Genomic DNA, 18,339 nt, shown 5'->3' with positions numbered 1-18,339 from the left:
CGGCTCCCGAATGTGGCCTGGCCAGCCACCTATAAAGGGGTCCCTTAGCCGAAATGGGCGAGCTTTTCTCCCTATTGTCGGCCAAGGTGAGCTCTCCGCCATCCCTCACCGATCTTGAGTTTCTTCCTTCAAATCTTTCACGATTTTCACAAGTTTTCACTTTGTTTTGAAGATTTTCAAGTATAAAGTAAGTTTTGGAGCTTTGAGGTTCAAGAAGCTCAATCTCTCTCATCTCCGAGCTAGGGTCGTTTTCCTCTCGATCTTCAAGAGGTAAGGGCCGATCTTGAGCTCACTATATATTTTAAACAAGTTTTAAGTTGATCGATGGGGTAGAAATGCATGTTTAGGTTATTGTTAGGTTTATGGGTTTATGTATGTTTATGAACAATGTGAGTTGTTTGATGTGTTGTAGTTGGGGTTTTTGATGGTTTGAAGCCCCTAGGAGCTTGTATGCCTGTTTGTGTATGATTGGGAGTGTTGTAGAATAGGTTTATGCATGTTTGAAAGGTTTGGGAGGCGTTTGTGCATGTTGGAGCTGAGTTTCTGCCACTTTAGAGAAACTCAGGTTCGGCCGCCGAAGGGACTTTCGGCCGCCGAACCCACTTATGGAGGCAGCCTTCGGCTGCCGAATCCAGCCCCTGAAAGAGGACTTTCATCTCTGGAGGGCAGTTTCGGCCGCCGAAAGTGCCGCCGAACATGAAAGAGTTTCGTCTCTGTCTGGGAGTTTCGGCCGCCGAAGGTGCCGCCGAACCTGCCTGACTTTCGGCTCTTGAGGGACTTTCGACCGCCGAACCTGCCGCCGAAAGTGCCCTGTTCAGCCTTCCTTTACATGCTTCCCATGGATGTTTTGAGGTGTTTTAAGAGGGTTTTTGGGGGATGTTTTAGAGTCATGTTCTAGTATGTTTGGTCCCTCATTTGAGTCCACCTTTGTAGGTTCGGACCCGAGGAACCGAGGACCCCAGCAGTGACAGCTGCTTCAGAGTCTTGTCAGAGTCAGCCAGAGGTGAGTAGAATAAACTCTTACGTTTTAAATAAATGAAAAACTTTAGCATGAATCATGCATCATGAATGCCATGTGATATCCTAGGTTGCTTGCATTAGAATTCACGAATATGTTGCATTGCATATCTTGATGTTGATGTGGGTGGATATTGGATGACCCATTGGTCCTCAGTATGATGAGACACGATATGATATGATATGGAAGTCCAGGTGTGGCCTGCACTACGCCCCCGGCACAGTTGGACATGTATGTTATGAGATATGTAAGAGAAAGACCAGGTGTGGCCTGCACTACGCCCCTGGCACAGTTGGATTATGTAGAGGACCCTTGGTGACAAGTCCATCCTTGATGTGATATGGTTGTGATGTGATGCATTACTTGATAGCATGTGTTTTAATTGTTTTTATTATTCTGCTCACTAGGCTCTTGTAGCTCACCCCTTTTCCCTTATCCCCCAGGTTTGCAGGTACAGGGTAGACCAGGAGGTCGGCAGGAGTAAAGTCTGTTTTTATGTAATAGTTAGAAGTTGTGGACATGATGAAATTATAATGTAATGTTTTATGTAGTCATGATATGTAAAATGATATTGAGGATTAGAGGTTGTGCTTGACCCTATGTGTATGTTATTCCTTTTTAATGCATGATCATTATTATTGATGAGATCAGTATTCAAGCTTAATGTATGTTATTGATACCCCATTGGAGCATGTGATGAGGGCTCCAGTGTGAGGTTTATGGTTATGTTAGTGTGCATGCACAGGTTAAGCTTGATTTATGAAACAAAAAGTTTACATGTTTATGTATTTGTATGATCATGTATGGGAATACACAGGTTTACAGGTTGTATGTCAGGCTTGCTACGGGTCCCGGCGGCCTTAAGCCGATCTGGATCCTAGCGCCGGTAGCGGTCCGATTTTCGGATCATTACATTACGTGAGATTCTAACTTCTCTAGAAAGTCGATAGGCATTATTACTTTTCTGAGACTTTTTAAGGTGTCCGTAACATTCTTTGGCCAACCTCGGGTTGTCTCAGATCCCTCCTAAAGCTGGTAACTTAAGGCACATAGCACCCATATTAATAACAATACTGTGGCAGTTTAGAACTGGGCAGCCGAGTATCGCATTGTACGCAAATGGGATATCTACCACCACAATCTGCATACAACTCTCGCCTATATTTTTCGTCACCCAACACTAGGGAGAGGTTGATGGTGCCCAGTACTACCATGGTCTTATCTCCTAATCCTATTATTGGATAGGAAACTTTTAACAAGGCTATTTTTATCTAAGCCTAACTTGTTAAGAATATTTAAAATGAGAAGGTTAACAAAACTACCTATATCCACCAATACTCGCCTTACCTCATACCTATTTAGAAGGATCTTTATGACCAGCGGTCGTTTTGAAAGAATCTAATCGCTTTGTTTGCAGGACCGAATCTTACTTCCTGCTTGGCCATGGCTCATGTTCAACTGACAGGATATCTTCTGCTGCTCGTTTATTTTTCTTTCTTTACCCTTATTAGGTCCTCATGCAATGAAATGTATGACTATGGCCATTTCAAGAGAGAGAGAGAAGAGAGGTTTCTTTTTTAGAGAAAAAAAATAAGAGACCAAATTTAATCCAAATGAATAGAAAAGATTCTATGGATCTTCCCAGCAATAGAACCAAATGATGCAACTGAAAAATAGAGTTGTGTTGTGATTGGCTAAGCCTATGAGAAAGAGAACGTGAGGTGGTGGATACCCACTGTAATACCCGGCTAGACTCCGGTATCGGAATTCCTACCGTCCGGTGGAATCTCGGATGTCGGAAACCTCTAGAAGGGTAAAAGTATGTTTTTATGATATGTTTTCATGTTTTTAATAATTTTAAGTATGTTTTTACATGAGTTTTGTATGAAAAGTCCTTGGAGGAAAACCCAGGTTCGGCCGCCGAAAGTCAAGTTCGGCCGCCGAGCATGCATGCGTTTTGGAGGCACGTTAGGCCCCCGAAGGCATAAGTGAGGGAAGTCCAGGTTTGGCCGCCGAACCTCAAGTTCGGCCGCCGAACATGGCATGCATGCGGAGGCACTTTCGGCCCCCGAACGTGGCCTGGCCAGCCACTATAAAAGGGTCCCTTAGCCGAAAACGGGCGAGTTTTTCTCCCCGTTGTCGGCCAAGGTGCGTTCTCCGCCACCCCTCACCGATCTTGAGTCTTTTCCTTCAAATCTTTCAAGTTTTTCACAAGCTTTTACTTTGTTTTGAAGATTTTCGAGTTTAAAGCAAGTTTTGGAGCTTTGAGGTTCAAGAACTCAAAATCTCCCACCTTCGAGTTTAGGACGTCTCTCTCTCGATCTTCAAGAGGTAAGATTCGATCTTAAGCTCATTTTATGTTTAAAGTAAGTTTTATGCAAGATCTATGGGGTAGAATGCATGTTTAGCTCATAGTTAGGTTTTTGAGTTAATGTTATGTTTTGAGCAATGTATGTTGGATTTGTGTTGTTGTTGTGTGTTGTAGTTGGGGTTTAAGTTAGTTTGAAGCCCCTAGGAGCCAATGTATGTATATTTGCATGATTTGGATGAGTTATATGCATGTTGAGGGATTTGGGAGGCAAATGTGCATAAAGGAGCCAAGTTTCTGCCCTTTGGCAGAAACCAGGTTCGGCAGCCGAAGGAACTTTCGGCCGCCGAACATGGCTGGGGAGGCAGGCCTTTCGGCTGCCGAAGTTGCCCCCGAAAAGAGACTTTCGTCTCTGTCTGGGACTTTCGGACGCCGAAGGTGCCGCCGAACCTGCCTGGGTTTCGGCTCTGGAGGGACTTTCGGCCGCCGAAGGTGCCGCCGAACTTGCCCTGTTCTGCCTTCCTTTACATGTTTTTGCATGATCGTTTGAGGTGTTTTAGGGGGTTTTTGGGGGATGTTTTCAGAGTAATGTTCTAGTTGTTTGGTCCCTCATTTGAGTCCGCCTGTGTAGGTTCGGACCCGAGGAACCGAAGACCCCAGCAGTGAGTTCAGCTGCTTCTGAGTCAGTAGAGCTTCAGCCATAGGTGAGTGGAATGACTTTTATGCTTTAAATAAATAAATCAGTTTTAGCATGATTCACGCATCATGAATGCCATGAGATATAATAGGATGCTTGCATTAGAATCACGAATATGTTGCATTGCATATTATGTTTGATGATGTGGATGAATGTTGAATGATCCTTTAGTCCCCATATGTTATGATGATGATGTTACGGCACGGAAGACCAGTGAGGCCCATTCTACGCCCCTGGCACCATGTAAGAGAAAGACCAGTGAGGCCCATTCTACGCCCCTGGCACAGTTGGTCCATGTTATGTTTTGTTATGTAAGAGAAAGACCAGTGAGGCCCATTCTACGCCCCTGGCACAGTTGGACCATGTAGGGGGCTATTGGTGATAAATTCATCCTTGATGTGATTAGCTGTGATGTGATGCATTTCATGTTATCATGTGTTTTAAATGTTTTATTATTCTGCTCACTGGGCTCTTGTAGCTCACCCCTCTCCCTTAACCCCCAGGCTTGCAAGTACAGGGTAGACCAGGAGGTCAGCAAGAGTAAAGAAGTCTTGTGTATGTAATAGTTAGAATGTGGACATGACAAATTGTATAATGATGTATAGATATGTAATGTAACGATGTTGAGGTTAAAAGTGTGCTTGACCATAGTTATTGTAATCCATTTTTGATACATGATCTTAATGTTTATGGATGTCCATGTTTTGCCAACTCAACACATGTTATGCCACCCATTGGGGGCATTGATGAGATCCCACAGAGGGGTCAAGTTTATGTTTATGTATATGTTCAGTGCATGCACAGGTTGAGTTTGGCGTATGATAGAATGTATGAAAGAGAAGTTTTAAATTTTTATGTATGTTCTTGATCATGTATGGGATTAAACAGGTTTCCAGGATGTATGTTTGGCTTGCTACGGGTCCCGGCGGCCTTAAGTCGACCCGGATCCTAGCGCCGGTAGCGGTCCGATTTTCGGATCGTTACAGAATGGTATCAGAGCCCTAGGTTCATATGGTCGGACCTAGAGTGTCGGGCTCATAGAGGTTATAGAAGGTCAAGCACAATAGGAAAGATCATGTCCACTAGGATAGGATGTGGAGTCCTGTCTTGTATGATGATGTGAAATGCCATGATAATAGGCATGTGCATTAATGATATGCTATGATATGTGATGTAGTGATGAGGGTTCATGTGTGCCCACATGAACCATATGATGCTAATGTTTATGTGATGTGTACTGTTTTCCAGAAAACAGGATGAGAGGAACTCGTCGATCTGCACGATTGACTGGAGTGCCACCTGAGGATGAGGGCACGAGCGCCCGTCCTCCTACATTGCCTAGGGCAATGTCTAGCAGGTCCAACAGGGACAGAGCAGTAAAGGACCCTAGAAGGTCTTTGGATCTGGGTAGAAGCAGATCAGTCAGAGGAACAGTTCAGGGAGGAGCATCAGAGGATATGGGGGATGATATGGATGTAGAGCAGAGGAGGGATGGCAGTTTGGGAGTTAGTATGTCAGAAGAAGGAATGGGAGAGTCCCAAGGAGGCACTCAGGCCTCGGGATTTGTTCAGCCACCCTACTACCCACACTTCTCACAAAACCCTGGGTATTCGATGGGAGGCACATTGGACTACCACAACTTTAGCCCTTATCCCACACAGATGCCATACCCACCCTACTACCCACCATATTCACAGTACCCAATGTATCCACCTCCACCTTACTATCCAAATCCAGCAAACCCTACCCCAGGGGATGCTACACCTCCTCCTCCAGCAGAACCAGCAGCCCCAGTTACCCAACCTCCTAGACCTATCTCAGCCAGTGGGAGCAAGGTCAAGATGACCGACTATATGAAGTTGGGTGCCCCCCAATATGAAAAAGGGGATGACCCGTTTGTGTAGCTGGAGAGGGTCAAGGTGATTACAGATGAGATAGGGGCTGATGATAGTAGAGCCATTCAGATGGCTGGGTTCACGCTTAAGTGCAAGAAGGCACGAGAATGGTTCAAGAATTATGTGAACCCGAGAGTGGACAGCATGTCTTGGGAAGAGTTTGCAAACGAGTTTGCGGGATGGGCTTTCCCCGATAGCTCGAGGGAGCTAAAAATGATTGAGTTTGAGCAGTTGAGGCAAACTGATGAGATGGGTGTAGAGGAGTTCACAGACAGATTTTTGGAGCTGTTGCCTTTTTCAGGGCAAAGCCTTGACACGGATCAGAAAAAGTCAAGGAGGTATATCATGAAACTCCACTCCAGATATTCCTCCTTGATCCAGTCAGCAGATAGGGAGAGCTTCCATGCCATAGTGGATATGGCCCGGAAAATGGAGGCCAGTGCCATCGTTCAGGGAACAGTTAAGCAGTCAGTGGCACAGCCTTCTGGTTCTAAGACCCCAGGCTCTTCTTCTTTTAGTGCAGCAGCTTCAGGCACCAAGAGGTGGAGCAGTACCACCAAGAAGTCGAAGAAGAACAAGTTTTGGAACAAGGTTAAGTCCAGTCTGGGACTAGGGAGTGGCTCAAGCTCTGGTGCGGATAATGCAGTTTGTGCAAGGTGTGGTAAGCCACACAGGGGAGTATGTCGGTTTGGGACGACGACCTGTTACAGATGTGGTCAGGAGGGGCATATGTCTCGAGATTGTCCAAGAGCAGCCCCGATGGCACAGTCCCAGCAGACAGCTTCAGGCAGTGTAGCGCAGCCAGCAGCTCCAGCCATGACGCAGGCCAGTGGCAGAGGCAGAGGGAGAGGGGCAGCCTCTTCTTCAGCAGGTTTCAGGGGTGAAGGTCCATCAGCTCCAGCACGGATCTTCACGATGACTCAACAGGAGGCAGATGCATCTAACACCGTGGTGGCAGGTAACTTAGTCATTGGTTGTTCAGATGTGTATGCCTTGATGGACCCTGGTGCATCTCATTCTTTTGTTACACCGAGAGCCTTCCAGAGGTTAGGGTTGATGATCTCTGAGTTAGAGTGTCCTCTCTGGGTCAGTGCACCCAAGTGTGATCCATCAGTGGCAGAGTCAGTCTGCCAGTGTAGTCCTGTGTTTGTTGAGGGAAGATGCATGTCCGCCGACCTTGTGGTTCTAGACTTGACAGATTTTGACGTCATTCTAGGGATGGACTGGCTATCTACCCATGGTGCTACCTTCGACTGCAGAGACAAGGTAGTCAGGTTCAGAGGTCAGGATGGATCTGAGGTTGTCTTCAGAGGAGACAAGAGGGGTACACCTAGAGGTCTGATATCAGCTCTTCAGGCTCGTAGGTTGCTTAGGAGGGGATGTCAGGGGTATTTGGCTCATGTGAGAGAGCTTAACAGTCAGGTTAGAGAACCCGCCTCGGTGCCAGTGGTTAGAGAGTTTCTAGACATCTTCCCAGACGAGCTGCCAGGTTTACCACCTGCTAGGGAGATAGAGTTCGAGATAGAATTGATGCCTGGAACCCGACCGATCTCTATCCCTCCCTACAGGATGGCGCCAGCAGAATTGAAAGAGTTGAAGGAACAGTTGCAAGAGTTGGTAAAAAAGGGCTTCATCCGACCGAGTACCTCACCTTGGGGTGCTCCAGTTTTGTTTGTGAGAAAGAAGGATGGATCCCTTAGACTTTGTGTCGACTACAGGCAGTTGAACAAAGTCACTACCAAGAACAAGTACCCTTTGCCAAGGATCGACGATCTATTCGACCAGCTAGCAGGAGCGCGTTGTTTCTCCAAAATAGATCTGAGATCTGGGTACCATCAGCTGAGGAGCAGAGATGAGGATGTGCCAAAGACGGCTTTCAGGACCAGATATGGGCATTTTTGAGTTCCTTGTAATGCCGTTCGGGTTAACCAACGCCCCTGCAGCATTCATGGATCTCATGAACAGAGTGTTTAGCCAGTACCTGGATCACTTCGTTATTGTCTTCATAGACGATATCTTAGTGTATTCCAGGAATGCAGAGGAGCATGCCCATCATCTGCGGTTGGTCTTGCAGACCTTGAGGGAACATGGCTTGTATGCCAAGTTCTCTAAATGTGAGTTCTGGCTGAGGAGCATTTCGTTCTTGGGGCATGTAGTGTCAGAGAATGGGATAGAGGAGGACCCCAAGAAGACAGAAACTGTGGCTAACTGGCCTAGACCCATTTCAGTGACAGAAATCAGGAGTTTCTTGGGTTTGGCAGGTTACTACAGGAGGTTCGTTCAGGACTTCTCGAAAATAGCAGCTCCTCTGACCAGACTAACCAGGAAGAATCAGAAGTTTCTGTGGACCGACCAGTGCGAAGAGAGTTTCGAAGAGCTTAAGAAGAGGTTGACTTCAGCACCAGTTTTAGCTCTGCCATCTAGTGATGAGGACTTTACAGTCTTTTGTGATGCGTCCCGTGTGGGACTGGGTTGTGTGCTAATGTAGAATGAGAGGGTGATTGCTTATGCTTCTAGGCAGCTGAAGAAGCATGAGTTGAATTACCCCACACATGACCTTGAGATGGCAGCAGTCATCTTTGCACTCAAGATGTGGAGACACTACCTCTATGGGGTAAAATGTGAGATCTTTACAGATCATAAAAGCCTGCAGTACATCCTGAGTCAAAGAGATTTGAACTTGAGACAGAGAAGATGGGTAGAGTTGCTGAGTGACTATGATTGCAAGATTCAGTACCATCCGAGTAAGGCGAATGTCGTGGCAGACGCCCTAAGCCGGAAGTCACTAGGCAGTCTATCCCACATCACGGCAGAGAGGAGACCAGTGGTGAAGGAGTTTTACAAGCTCATTGATGAAGGCCTACAGTTGGAGTTGTCTGGTACCGGTGCTTTAGTGGCCCAGATGAGAGTGACACCCGTGTTTCTGGAGCAAGTGGCTCAGAAACAGCATGAGGACCCAGAGTTAGTGAAGATTGCCAGGACTGTTCAGTCAGGCAAGGACAGTGAGTTCAGATTTGACAGTAAGGGGATCCTCCGCTATGGGAGTCGACTGTGTGTACCAGATGACATAGGGCTAAAAGAAGACATTATGAGAGAGGCTCATAATGCAAGATACAGCATTCACCCCGGAGCCACCAAGATGTATCAGGATCTGAAGAAAGTTTATTGGTGGCCAGCAATGAAGAAAGAAGTGGCACAGTTCGTGTTAGCCTGCGAAGTGTGTCAGAGGGTGAAGCTGGAACATCAGAAGCCGGCTGGAATGCTTAACCCGCTACCTATTCCAGAGTGGAAATGGGAGGATATAGCTATGGACTTCGTAGTGGGGTTACCGGCAACATCCAACAGATTAGACTCCATATGGGTGATTGTGGACAGACTCACTAAATCTGCTCACTTCATTCCTATTAGGAGCAACTACTCTGTGGATAAACTAGCGCAGGTGTACGTTGATGAGGTTGTCAGGCTGCATGGGGTCCCAGTGTCTATAGTGTCAGACAGAGGGCCCCAGTTCACCTCCAGATTTTGGCGGAGTCTGCAGAATGCCATGGGTACTAGGTTGGATTTCAGTACTGCCTTCCACCCCCAGACTGACGGACAGTCAGAAAGGACCATCCAGACTATCGAAGATATGCTCAGAATGTGTGTGCTGGACTTTGGCGGTTCTTGGAGGCAGCATCTACCTTTGGTGGAGTTTGCCTACAATAACAGCCATCATGCTAGCATCGGGATGGCTCCATATGAAGCTTTATATGGGAGGAAGTGCAGGTCACCTGTTTGCTGGGAGGAAGTTGGAGAAAAGGCCTTGGCAGGGCCTGAACTAGTAGAGATTACCAGCAGGGTGGTACCCATAATCAGAAAGAGAATCAAGACTGCTGCGAGCAGACAGAAGAGTTATGCAGACATCCGCAGAAGGCAGATAGAGTTTCAGGAGGGGGATCTGATATTGCTCAAGGTGTCTCCAATGAAAGGAGTGGTTCGTTTTGGGAAGAAAGGTAAACTAGCCCCACGATAGATCGGACCCTTTGAAATCTTGCAAAAGATTGGGAATGTGTCGTACAAGCTAGATTTGCCTGCTTCAATGGCAAGAATCCATCCGGTTTTCCATTTTTCAATGTTGAGGAAATTTGTGTCAGATCCGGGCAAGGTTCTTAGTGAGCCTGATGTGGAGATCCAAGAGGATCTCACCTATGTTGAGCAGCCAGTGCGGATCATAGACACCCAGATCAGAAAGCTAAGAAACAAGGAAATCCCGATGGTGAAAGTCCTATGGAACCACCACAATATGGAAGAATGCACTTGGGAGACACGGGAGTCCATGCTCCAGCAATACCCTTATCTTTTCTAAGGTTAGTTCTTTGTGAGTTCTATGTGTTTTGTATGTATGTTATATGTGTGCCATGCTATGTGCTAGTTGAGGAACATTCGGGGACGAATGTTCTTAAGGGGGGGAGAATGTAATACCCGGCTAGACTCCGGTATCGAAATTCCTACCGTCCGGTGGAATCTCGGATGTCGGAAACCTCTAGAAGGGTAAAAGTATGTTTTTATGATATGTTTTCATGTTTTTAATAATTTTAAGTATGTTTTTACATGAGTTTTGTATGAAAAGTCCTTGGAGGAAAACCCAGGTTCGGCCGCCGAAAGTCAAGTTCGGCCGCCGAACATGCATGCGTTTTGGAGGCACGTTAGGCCCCCGAAGGCATAAGTGAGGGAAGTCCAGGTTCGGCCGCCGAACCTCAAGTTCGGCCGCCGAACATGGCATGCATGCGAAGGCACTTTCGGCCCCCGAACGTGGCCTGGCCAGCCACTATAAAAGGGTCCCTTAGCCGAAAACGGGCGAGTTTTTCTCCCCGTTGTCGGCCAAGGTGCGTTCTCCGCCACCCCTCACCGATCTTGAGTCTTTTCCTTCAAATCTTTCAAGTTTTTCACAAGCTTTTACTTTGTTTTGAAGATTTTCGAGTTTAAAGCAAGTTTTGGAGTTTTGAGGTTCAAGAACTCAAAATCTCCCACCTTCGAGTTTAGGACGTCTCTCTCTCGATCTTCAAGAGGTAAGAGCCGATCTTAAGCTCATTTTATGTTTAAAGTAAGTTTTATGCAAGATCTATGGGGTAGAATGCATGTTTAGCTCATAGTTAGGTTTTTGAGTTAATGTTATGTTTTGAGCAATGTATGTTGGATTTGTGTTGTTGTTGTGTGTTGTAGTTGGGGTTTAAGTTAGTTTGAAGCCCCTAGGAGCCAATGTATGTATATTTGCATGATTTGGATGAGTTATATGCATGTTGAGGGATTTGGGAGGCAAATGTGCATAAAGGAGCCAAGTTTCTGCCCTTTGGCAGAAACCAGGTTCGGCAGCCAAAGGAACTTTCGGCCGCCGAACATGGTTGGGGAGGCAGGCCTTTCGGCTGCCGAAGTTGCCCCCGAAAAGAGACTTTCGTCTCTGTCTGGGACTTTCGGCCGCCGAAGGTGCCGCCGAACCTGCCCTGTTCTGCTTTCCTTTACATGTTTTTGCATGATCGTTTGAGGTGTTTTAGAGGGTTTTTGGGGGATGTTTTCAGAGTAATGTTCTAGTTGTTTGGTCCCTCATTTGAGTCCGCCTGTGTAGGTTCGGACCCGAGGAACCGAGGACCCCAGCAGTGAGTTCAGCTGCTTCTGAGTCAGTAGAGCTTCAGCCAGAGGTGAGTGGAATGACTTTTATGCTTTAAATAAATAAATCAGTTTTAGCATGATTCACTCATCATGAATGCCATGAGATATAATAGGATGCTTGCATTAGAATCACGAATATGTTGCATTGCATATTATGTTTGATGATGTGGATGAATGTTGAATGATCCTTTAGTCCCCATATGTTATGATGATGATGTTACGGCACGGAAGACCAGTGAGGCCCATTCTACGCCCCTGGCACCATGTAAGAGAAAGACCAGTGAGGCCCATTCTACGCCCCTGGCACAGTTGGTCCATGTTATGTTATGTTATGTAAGAGAAAGACCAGTGAGGCCCATTCTACGCCCCTGGCACAGTTGGACCATGTAGGGGGCTATTGGTGACAAATTCATCCTTGATGTGATTAGCTGTGATGTGATGCATTTCATGTTATCATGTGTTTTAAATGTTTTATTATTCTGCTCACTGGGCTCTTGTAGCTCACCCCTCTCCCTTAACCCCCAGGCTTGCAGGTACAGGGTAGACCAGGAGGTCAGCAAGAGTAAAGAAGTCTTGTGTATGTAATAGTTAGAATGTGGACATGACAAATTGTATAATGATGTATAGATATGTAATGTAATGATGTTGAGGTTAAAAGTGTGCTTGACCATAGTTATTGTAATCCCTTTTTGATACATGATCTTAATGTTTATGGATGTCCATGTTTTGCCAACTCAACACATGTTATGCCACCCATTGGGGGCATTGATGAGATCCCACAGAGGGGTCAAGTTTATGTTTATGTATATGTTCAGTGCATGCACAGGTTGAGTTTGGCGTATGATAGAATGTATGAAAGAGAAGTTTTAAATTTTTATGTATGTTCTTGATCATGTATGGGATTAAACAGGTTTCCAGGATTATGTTTGGCTTGCTACGGGTCCCGGCGGCCTTAAGTCGACCCGGATCCTAGCGCCGGTAGCGGTCCGATTTTCGGGTCGTTACACCCACGACAGTCACTTGGACGCTCAAATCAGTAAATTGAAGAATAGGGCGAATGTAGAATTTGAGAGTGGTTGTGTAAGAGAAATACAAGGAGAAGGTTCGGTCCTAATGGAAAGGATCAAAGATTCGAAGGGCAGCTGCGAGCTTCGCCAGGTGGTTAGAGGCGACAACAAAGAGGCGGATTTTCTAGCCAAAATGGCAACGGCAGGTGAACAATACCTAACTCGACTGTTCCAGTTTGAGGAACTGCCCATTCCAGCAATGGACATGGAGGTGTCTTTTCCTATAGAGGAGGGAGAATCATGGATGATGCCCATATACAAATTTTTTTATAAGATGACCTTTCAACTGATGAATTGTCGGCCAAATAGGTAATAAGAAAGTGCTCTAAATATGCACTAATTGATGGCTGGTTATATAGAAGGTCTTCAACTCAGCCATGGCTGCATTGCGTTACAAAGTAGGAAGGCTAGGAAATCTTAAAAGATATTCATGAGGGTGATTGTGGGAGCCATGGAGAATCTCGAACGATCGCCCGAAAAGTATTTAGACAAGAGTATTACTGACCGATGATAATACAAAATGCGAAGCAGTTTATCCGAAAACCATTCAGACAAGGGTATTGCTTACCGATGTTTAAGTATAAAATGTTATGGGTGTATAATGAATATGCCTTGACACCACTAGTTAATTAATGGAGTGACGTAACTGATGCAAGATGGTAAAGAATGCATCTTGAGCTTTTGAGCATTATAATCTCTTAAATTTTTCAGATTATGAATAATATTATTTTTGCGTTCTGAATAGTATGACCCAAAAAGTGATCGATACTTTTTATAATATGTCCTATCTAATTTATGAATAATCAAACAAAGAATACCACATGTTATGCTAGATGCTATTAGTCTATATAGTAAAAGATTATTTATTTTTATTAGGCAAAAAGTATATTTTAGTCTATAAAATATTAGAAAATAGTCATATAAATCTTTAATTTTTTTAGTTCAAATAAACTATTACACTATTAAAATTAAATAAATAAGTCTTTTAAATTTGAAAATAGATTAATATTCTATAAAGGAATATATATGCTCTTCCAATTTTAGAGAATAAATAAGTTATTTAAATTTTAAAAATAAATAAAAAATATATTATAATTCGCTTTAATTGAAATCCAAACAACCCATACATGAAAATTTTCAATGTATAAAGTTCTTATTAGTTATCTTTAGCTCCTCATTTATCACATCGTATTATGAGTATTTAGTGTATTATAGATTAAATTAATAAATTGGTTTTTATTGAATGGTTTAAAAATCTATTATCATTATATTGATTGTGATCTAATGAGATATTATTGTAATTATTCTTGTGAGATGTGAGTAGGCAAGATAAGCTCATAGACATCATTAAAGGATATTAGCCACGAAACAGTACGATAGAATATGAAAAAAATATATATATTTGAATAAGAAGTAAGTCTTATTTGATATATTTTAAAATTTTGAATGTTTTATTATTATTTTTTTAAATTTGTAGCATTTATATATTTAAAGATGTATTTAATCTATTTTTCAAATTTAAACTTCTTATTTGATTTATTTTAATAATTGAAATATTTTTTTGAACCTATAAAAAGTATAAGAGTTTATATTCAATATTTTAAGGGCTAAAATAAGCCCTATGCATATATCAATTAATATTAATCAAAGATGAAATAGATTTGTGTTCTTAAATTCAGCATTTTTGTTTCTCTAGATGCTAATTGGCATGAATCATTCTCCATGAGATTGATTACTAAGGGCATTATTATCTTATTCTTTTATTTTCTGTAATTCTCTTTGTTAATTTTTTTTATTTAAATCCTATAATTGAGAATCGAGAATAGAGAAATGATGGGATGTGTTTTGCATTGCTGGAATTTTGAATGCACCAAGCTACTTGGATTTTTTTTGGTACAATTATATTCAATTAAGAATCGAAATTAAAACCAGAAGACTATATTATAAAGAAGATAATGCCCCGATAATAGGCTACTTTAAAAAAGAATTTAAATTGCCAAATATGATTGAGTTCAATAAATGGTTAGACACATTAAAAGTAATAACCAACATTGCATGACCATAAATAAACCACTACCCTTTTAAGAGCTTGATTCAACATCATCAAATAAAATCATGACAAAAATAAAAAGGGAAAATATGATTCTTTTCTTAATCTATTAAGAATCGTTTAGTTTTGGTAGTACTAAGGATGATCACTTTGCCATCATGACCTTCACAAATTCCTCATAATTTATCTGGCCATCACCATCTACATCTGCCTCCCTTATCATTTCATCAACTTCTTCATCAGTAAGCTTCTCACCAAGGTTTGTCATCACATGGCGCAATTCAGCAGCAGAAATAAAACCATTCTGATCCTTGTCAAAAACTCTGAAGGCTTCTTTCAGCTCCTCCTCAGAGTCAGTGTCTTTCATCTTCCTAGCCATAAGATTCAGAAACTCAGGGAAGTCAATAGTTCCATTTCCATCTGCATCAACTTCATTAATCATGTCCTGGAGCTCTGCCTCGGTGGGGTTCTGTCCCAGTGATCTCATCACAGTTCCAAGCTCCTTTGTGGTAATGCAACCTGCCGTTGCAAATTAATTAATAAAAAAAAACGCACTAAACTTCCATTTGATCTCTACTATCACAGAGGCCTATCATGACAGTAATCTTTCTATAATCATTTGATTGAATGTAATCATCCTGTAGAATTATAAACACTAAAGTTTCAATCTTCTAAAAGGCCTTAGCAATTGCAACTACAAATAGAGTGTTCAAATATGCTTTCTAGCATATTGAACAATACTTATTGAGAAATTTTGTCATGATGAACGAAATAGAACAAGAAGAACCAGAAACTCCTCAATTTAGATTATAAGAGACTTTCAGTATTAGAAACAAGGTAAGTCATAGACACATGTCAAATCAATAGTGCAAATCAACTACATGGTCTAGACAGGGTAAATGTACTCATAGAAGAACACTTTGTGCTGACAAACTTAAAAGAATTCATGACGAATATAAGAACCAAAAGCACTAAAAGTACCAAATTATTATTAATTCCGTTTTGTGAACTGTAAAAATTCATCCTATAAGACAAATTGATAGGGATAAAAAAAAAAAAAAAAGCAAAAATTTAAAGACAAATAAAAAGCCCAAAGAGAAGGCAATCTACTTGTTAATAAAATTAAGAAAATCCCTAAATATTTAGCCAACTTCATACACAAGTTCTTAAAGTAGACTATATTTATAAAAGCAAGTAGTTTATATTTTAGACACTCATCAGCATTTTATTATACTTTTTTCTTTTATGTACAAGTAAAACCTTGGATCTAAAGTTTTAAACAGAGGAATAAATCTTTAAGCAATTAAAAAAATAATATTAGCATAAATCTCACAAATTTGAGCCTTGGAAGAAAAAAAAACACAAATGTGCATATCATTTGATTGGAAGAGTAATAAATTTATTAATGTGATCGTAATTACTGCAATTATTATAATCATGCATATATGGTTTTGCAATTTCTTGATTTTTTTCCCTCAGTAAACAACGAAAATTGCATTTTCACTGCTCGAACAATAAATTTTTTGAAAAAAAATTATACAACCATCAAACTATCCAAAATCAGAGCGAGAGAAACATCAACAACATGAGAACATACAAAAACCTAAGAAAATTATGGCAAATAAAGGGAAAAAATAACAAAATCCAACTTAGATCTAGGAGTATGTGTGTATATATAGGGAGGAATAGAACCGTCTCCATCTTTGTCGAACAAGCTGAAGGCTTCCTTGAACTCGGAGATCTGGTCATCGGTAAGTTGATCCGCCATTTCTAATTTCTTTTCCTTTTCGTTTCCTTTTTCAGATGTGATTTTCGTAAAATTTTAAGAGAACGACAAATGAGAGAAAACTACGTTAGCGAATCAATTTTAAAAGACTGAAGGGATCAGACAGATGGCTATTTATTATTCTTTTTCATTTATTCTTTTCCTTTTCGTTTTCTTTTTCAACTCTTTTATTTAACATCTAATATTCTTTTTTATACTTACTGTTTTAGTTTTTTATATCATACTAATAACTACTCCACTACCTTCAATGTTAAAAATTTAGCACAGAGTTTTAAACCGGTAGGAAGTATGGTGAAATGAATTTAAAAGATTTTAGGTTAAAATTCTGTTATCTTTCTTTTTTTTATTTGTAGGTTTAATAAAAAAAAATTATAAAAGAATTTAATTTTAGTATAATAAAGAATTACTCATTTGTAACTTTGATAAAAAAAATTGTAAAAATTTAATTTTAATGTAATAGAGAATTACTTTACAACTAATATAATATAAAATTATTTTATAATTGATTATAATAAAAATAGGAATAAAAACATTGATAAACCGAAATTTAAAATGAAACGTAACATAAATAGTAGGGAAAGAATATAATTCATTATAAGATTTTTCAGTATTAGTAACGAATTTTAATAAAGATTCGTTATTAATCTATGAAAAATCTATTACTAAATCGTTTAATATAACGAATTAGTAACAGATTTGCATTTATTATTGTGAATCTTGTTGTCAATATAATAAAAACATATTAGTAATTCGTTATTAATTTTATAACAGATTTATAACGAAATTTAGCAACGGATAATTTGATAAAAATTTAAAAAAATAAAAAATATTAAAATTAAATATATTACTAAATTTAATAATTGATAAAAATCTATTATCAATCCATTACTAATTTAATAAAATAAAAAATAAAATAAATAGAAATCTATTATCAATCCATTACTAATTTAATAAAATAAAATATATCAAAACAATATTTCATTATTAAATTTGTTATTAATTTTTAAAAAATATTTAAAAAGTTAGGTTAAATTATGAATATTTTTACTATATTTTACATTAAATATTAATTTAGTTATGGTAAATTATTAATTTTGTCATTATATTTTATATTAAATGTTAACTTTAATATTTTAAATTTTATTAATTTTATAAAAAAAATATTATAAAATTACATGAGAAAAATTTAAGAAAATGAAAATATGTGAGAGAATGAAAGAAAATGAGATATAAAAGAGAAAATAAAGAAAAAAAAAGAAAATATAATGATAAAAATAAAAAGAAAATAAGGAAAAGGGAAAAATTAAAGAAGATGAGAACTAAGATCCCCTTATATAAAAAAATTTCACTATTAAAATAATATTTTGAATAGAACTAACTCAATACATTAACCTTAACGTAAAATTAATGATTTTACATACCTATACAAAATGTATTTTGTATTAGGCTTCATTAGAGGATCTATAGCTATTTTATGTGTAGAAATGCACACCATATTTATTTCTTTATGTGCAACTATATCCCTAATATAGTGAATAGTGTTATTTCTTACCATTTCATGATATGACAAAATAATTTAGTAAGAATATATAATTGGAGATAGATTTATGATAATCTAAATCTTTTCCTCAATTTGCATCTATACAGCCTTTCAATTGCAAACTATTTCCTTGACAATAAAATGAATAATCTTATGTATTTTTAAGATATCTCAATATTCATTTCACTACTTTTTAATATGCTTGTCTAAGGTCAAATTAGTATCAACTTATTATGCCTATTACATGCAAACATCAAGTCTCGTACATAATATATAATACATTATACTTCTGACAATACTGACATATGGAACATTTCATATGAACTCTTACT

The 18,339-nt window shown here is 40.1% G+C and overlaps 1 protein-coding gene across 1 annotated transcript; it reads right to left on the bottom strand.

Moving 5' to 3' along the window:
* Positions 1-14,670: 14,670 nt before the first annotated feature.
* LOC110620218 (calmodulin-7) lies at positions 14,671-16,565 on the bottom strand. Its single transcript, XM_021763856.2, has 2 exons — positions 16,374-16,565; positions 14,671-15,200 (listed from the first exon to the last, which is right to left on the bottom strand). The coding sequence occupies exons 1-2, from the start codon at positions 16,447-16,449 to the stop codon at positions 14,827-14,829; spliced, it is 450 nt and encodes a 149-aa protein (XP_021619548.1). The 5' UTR covers positions 16,450-16,565; the 3' UTR covers positions 14,671-14,826.
* Positions 16,566-18,339: the final 1,774 nt, after the last annotated feature.

The sequence above is a fragment of the Manihot esculenta genome, chromosome 8, assembly GCF_001659605.2.
Source record: "Manihot esculenta cultivar AM560-2 chromosome 8, M.esculenta_v8, whole genome shotgun sequence".
NCBI classification, from domain to species: Eukaryota; Viridiplantae; Streptophyta; class Magnoliopsida; order Malpighiales; family Euphorbiaceae; genus Manihot; species Manihot esculenta.
The sequence above is the reverse complement of the archived record's forward strand: the minus strand, read 5'-3'. Positions and strand labels throughout refer to the sequence as shown.

What these genes read in the sequence shown, in the direction of transcription:
- LOC110620218 (XM_021763856.2), bottom strand. Translation starts at nt 16,449, where the DNA reads ATGGCGGATCAACTTACCGATGACCAGATCTCCGAGTTCAAGGAAGCC. An exon ending in GTTCGACAAAGATGGAGACG is followed by an intron (nt 15,201 to 16,373) that starts GTTCTATTCCTC and finishes TTGCAACGGCAG; the next exon opens with GTTGCATTACCACAAAGGAG.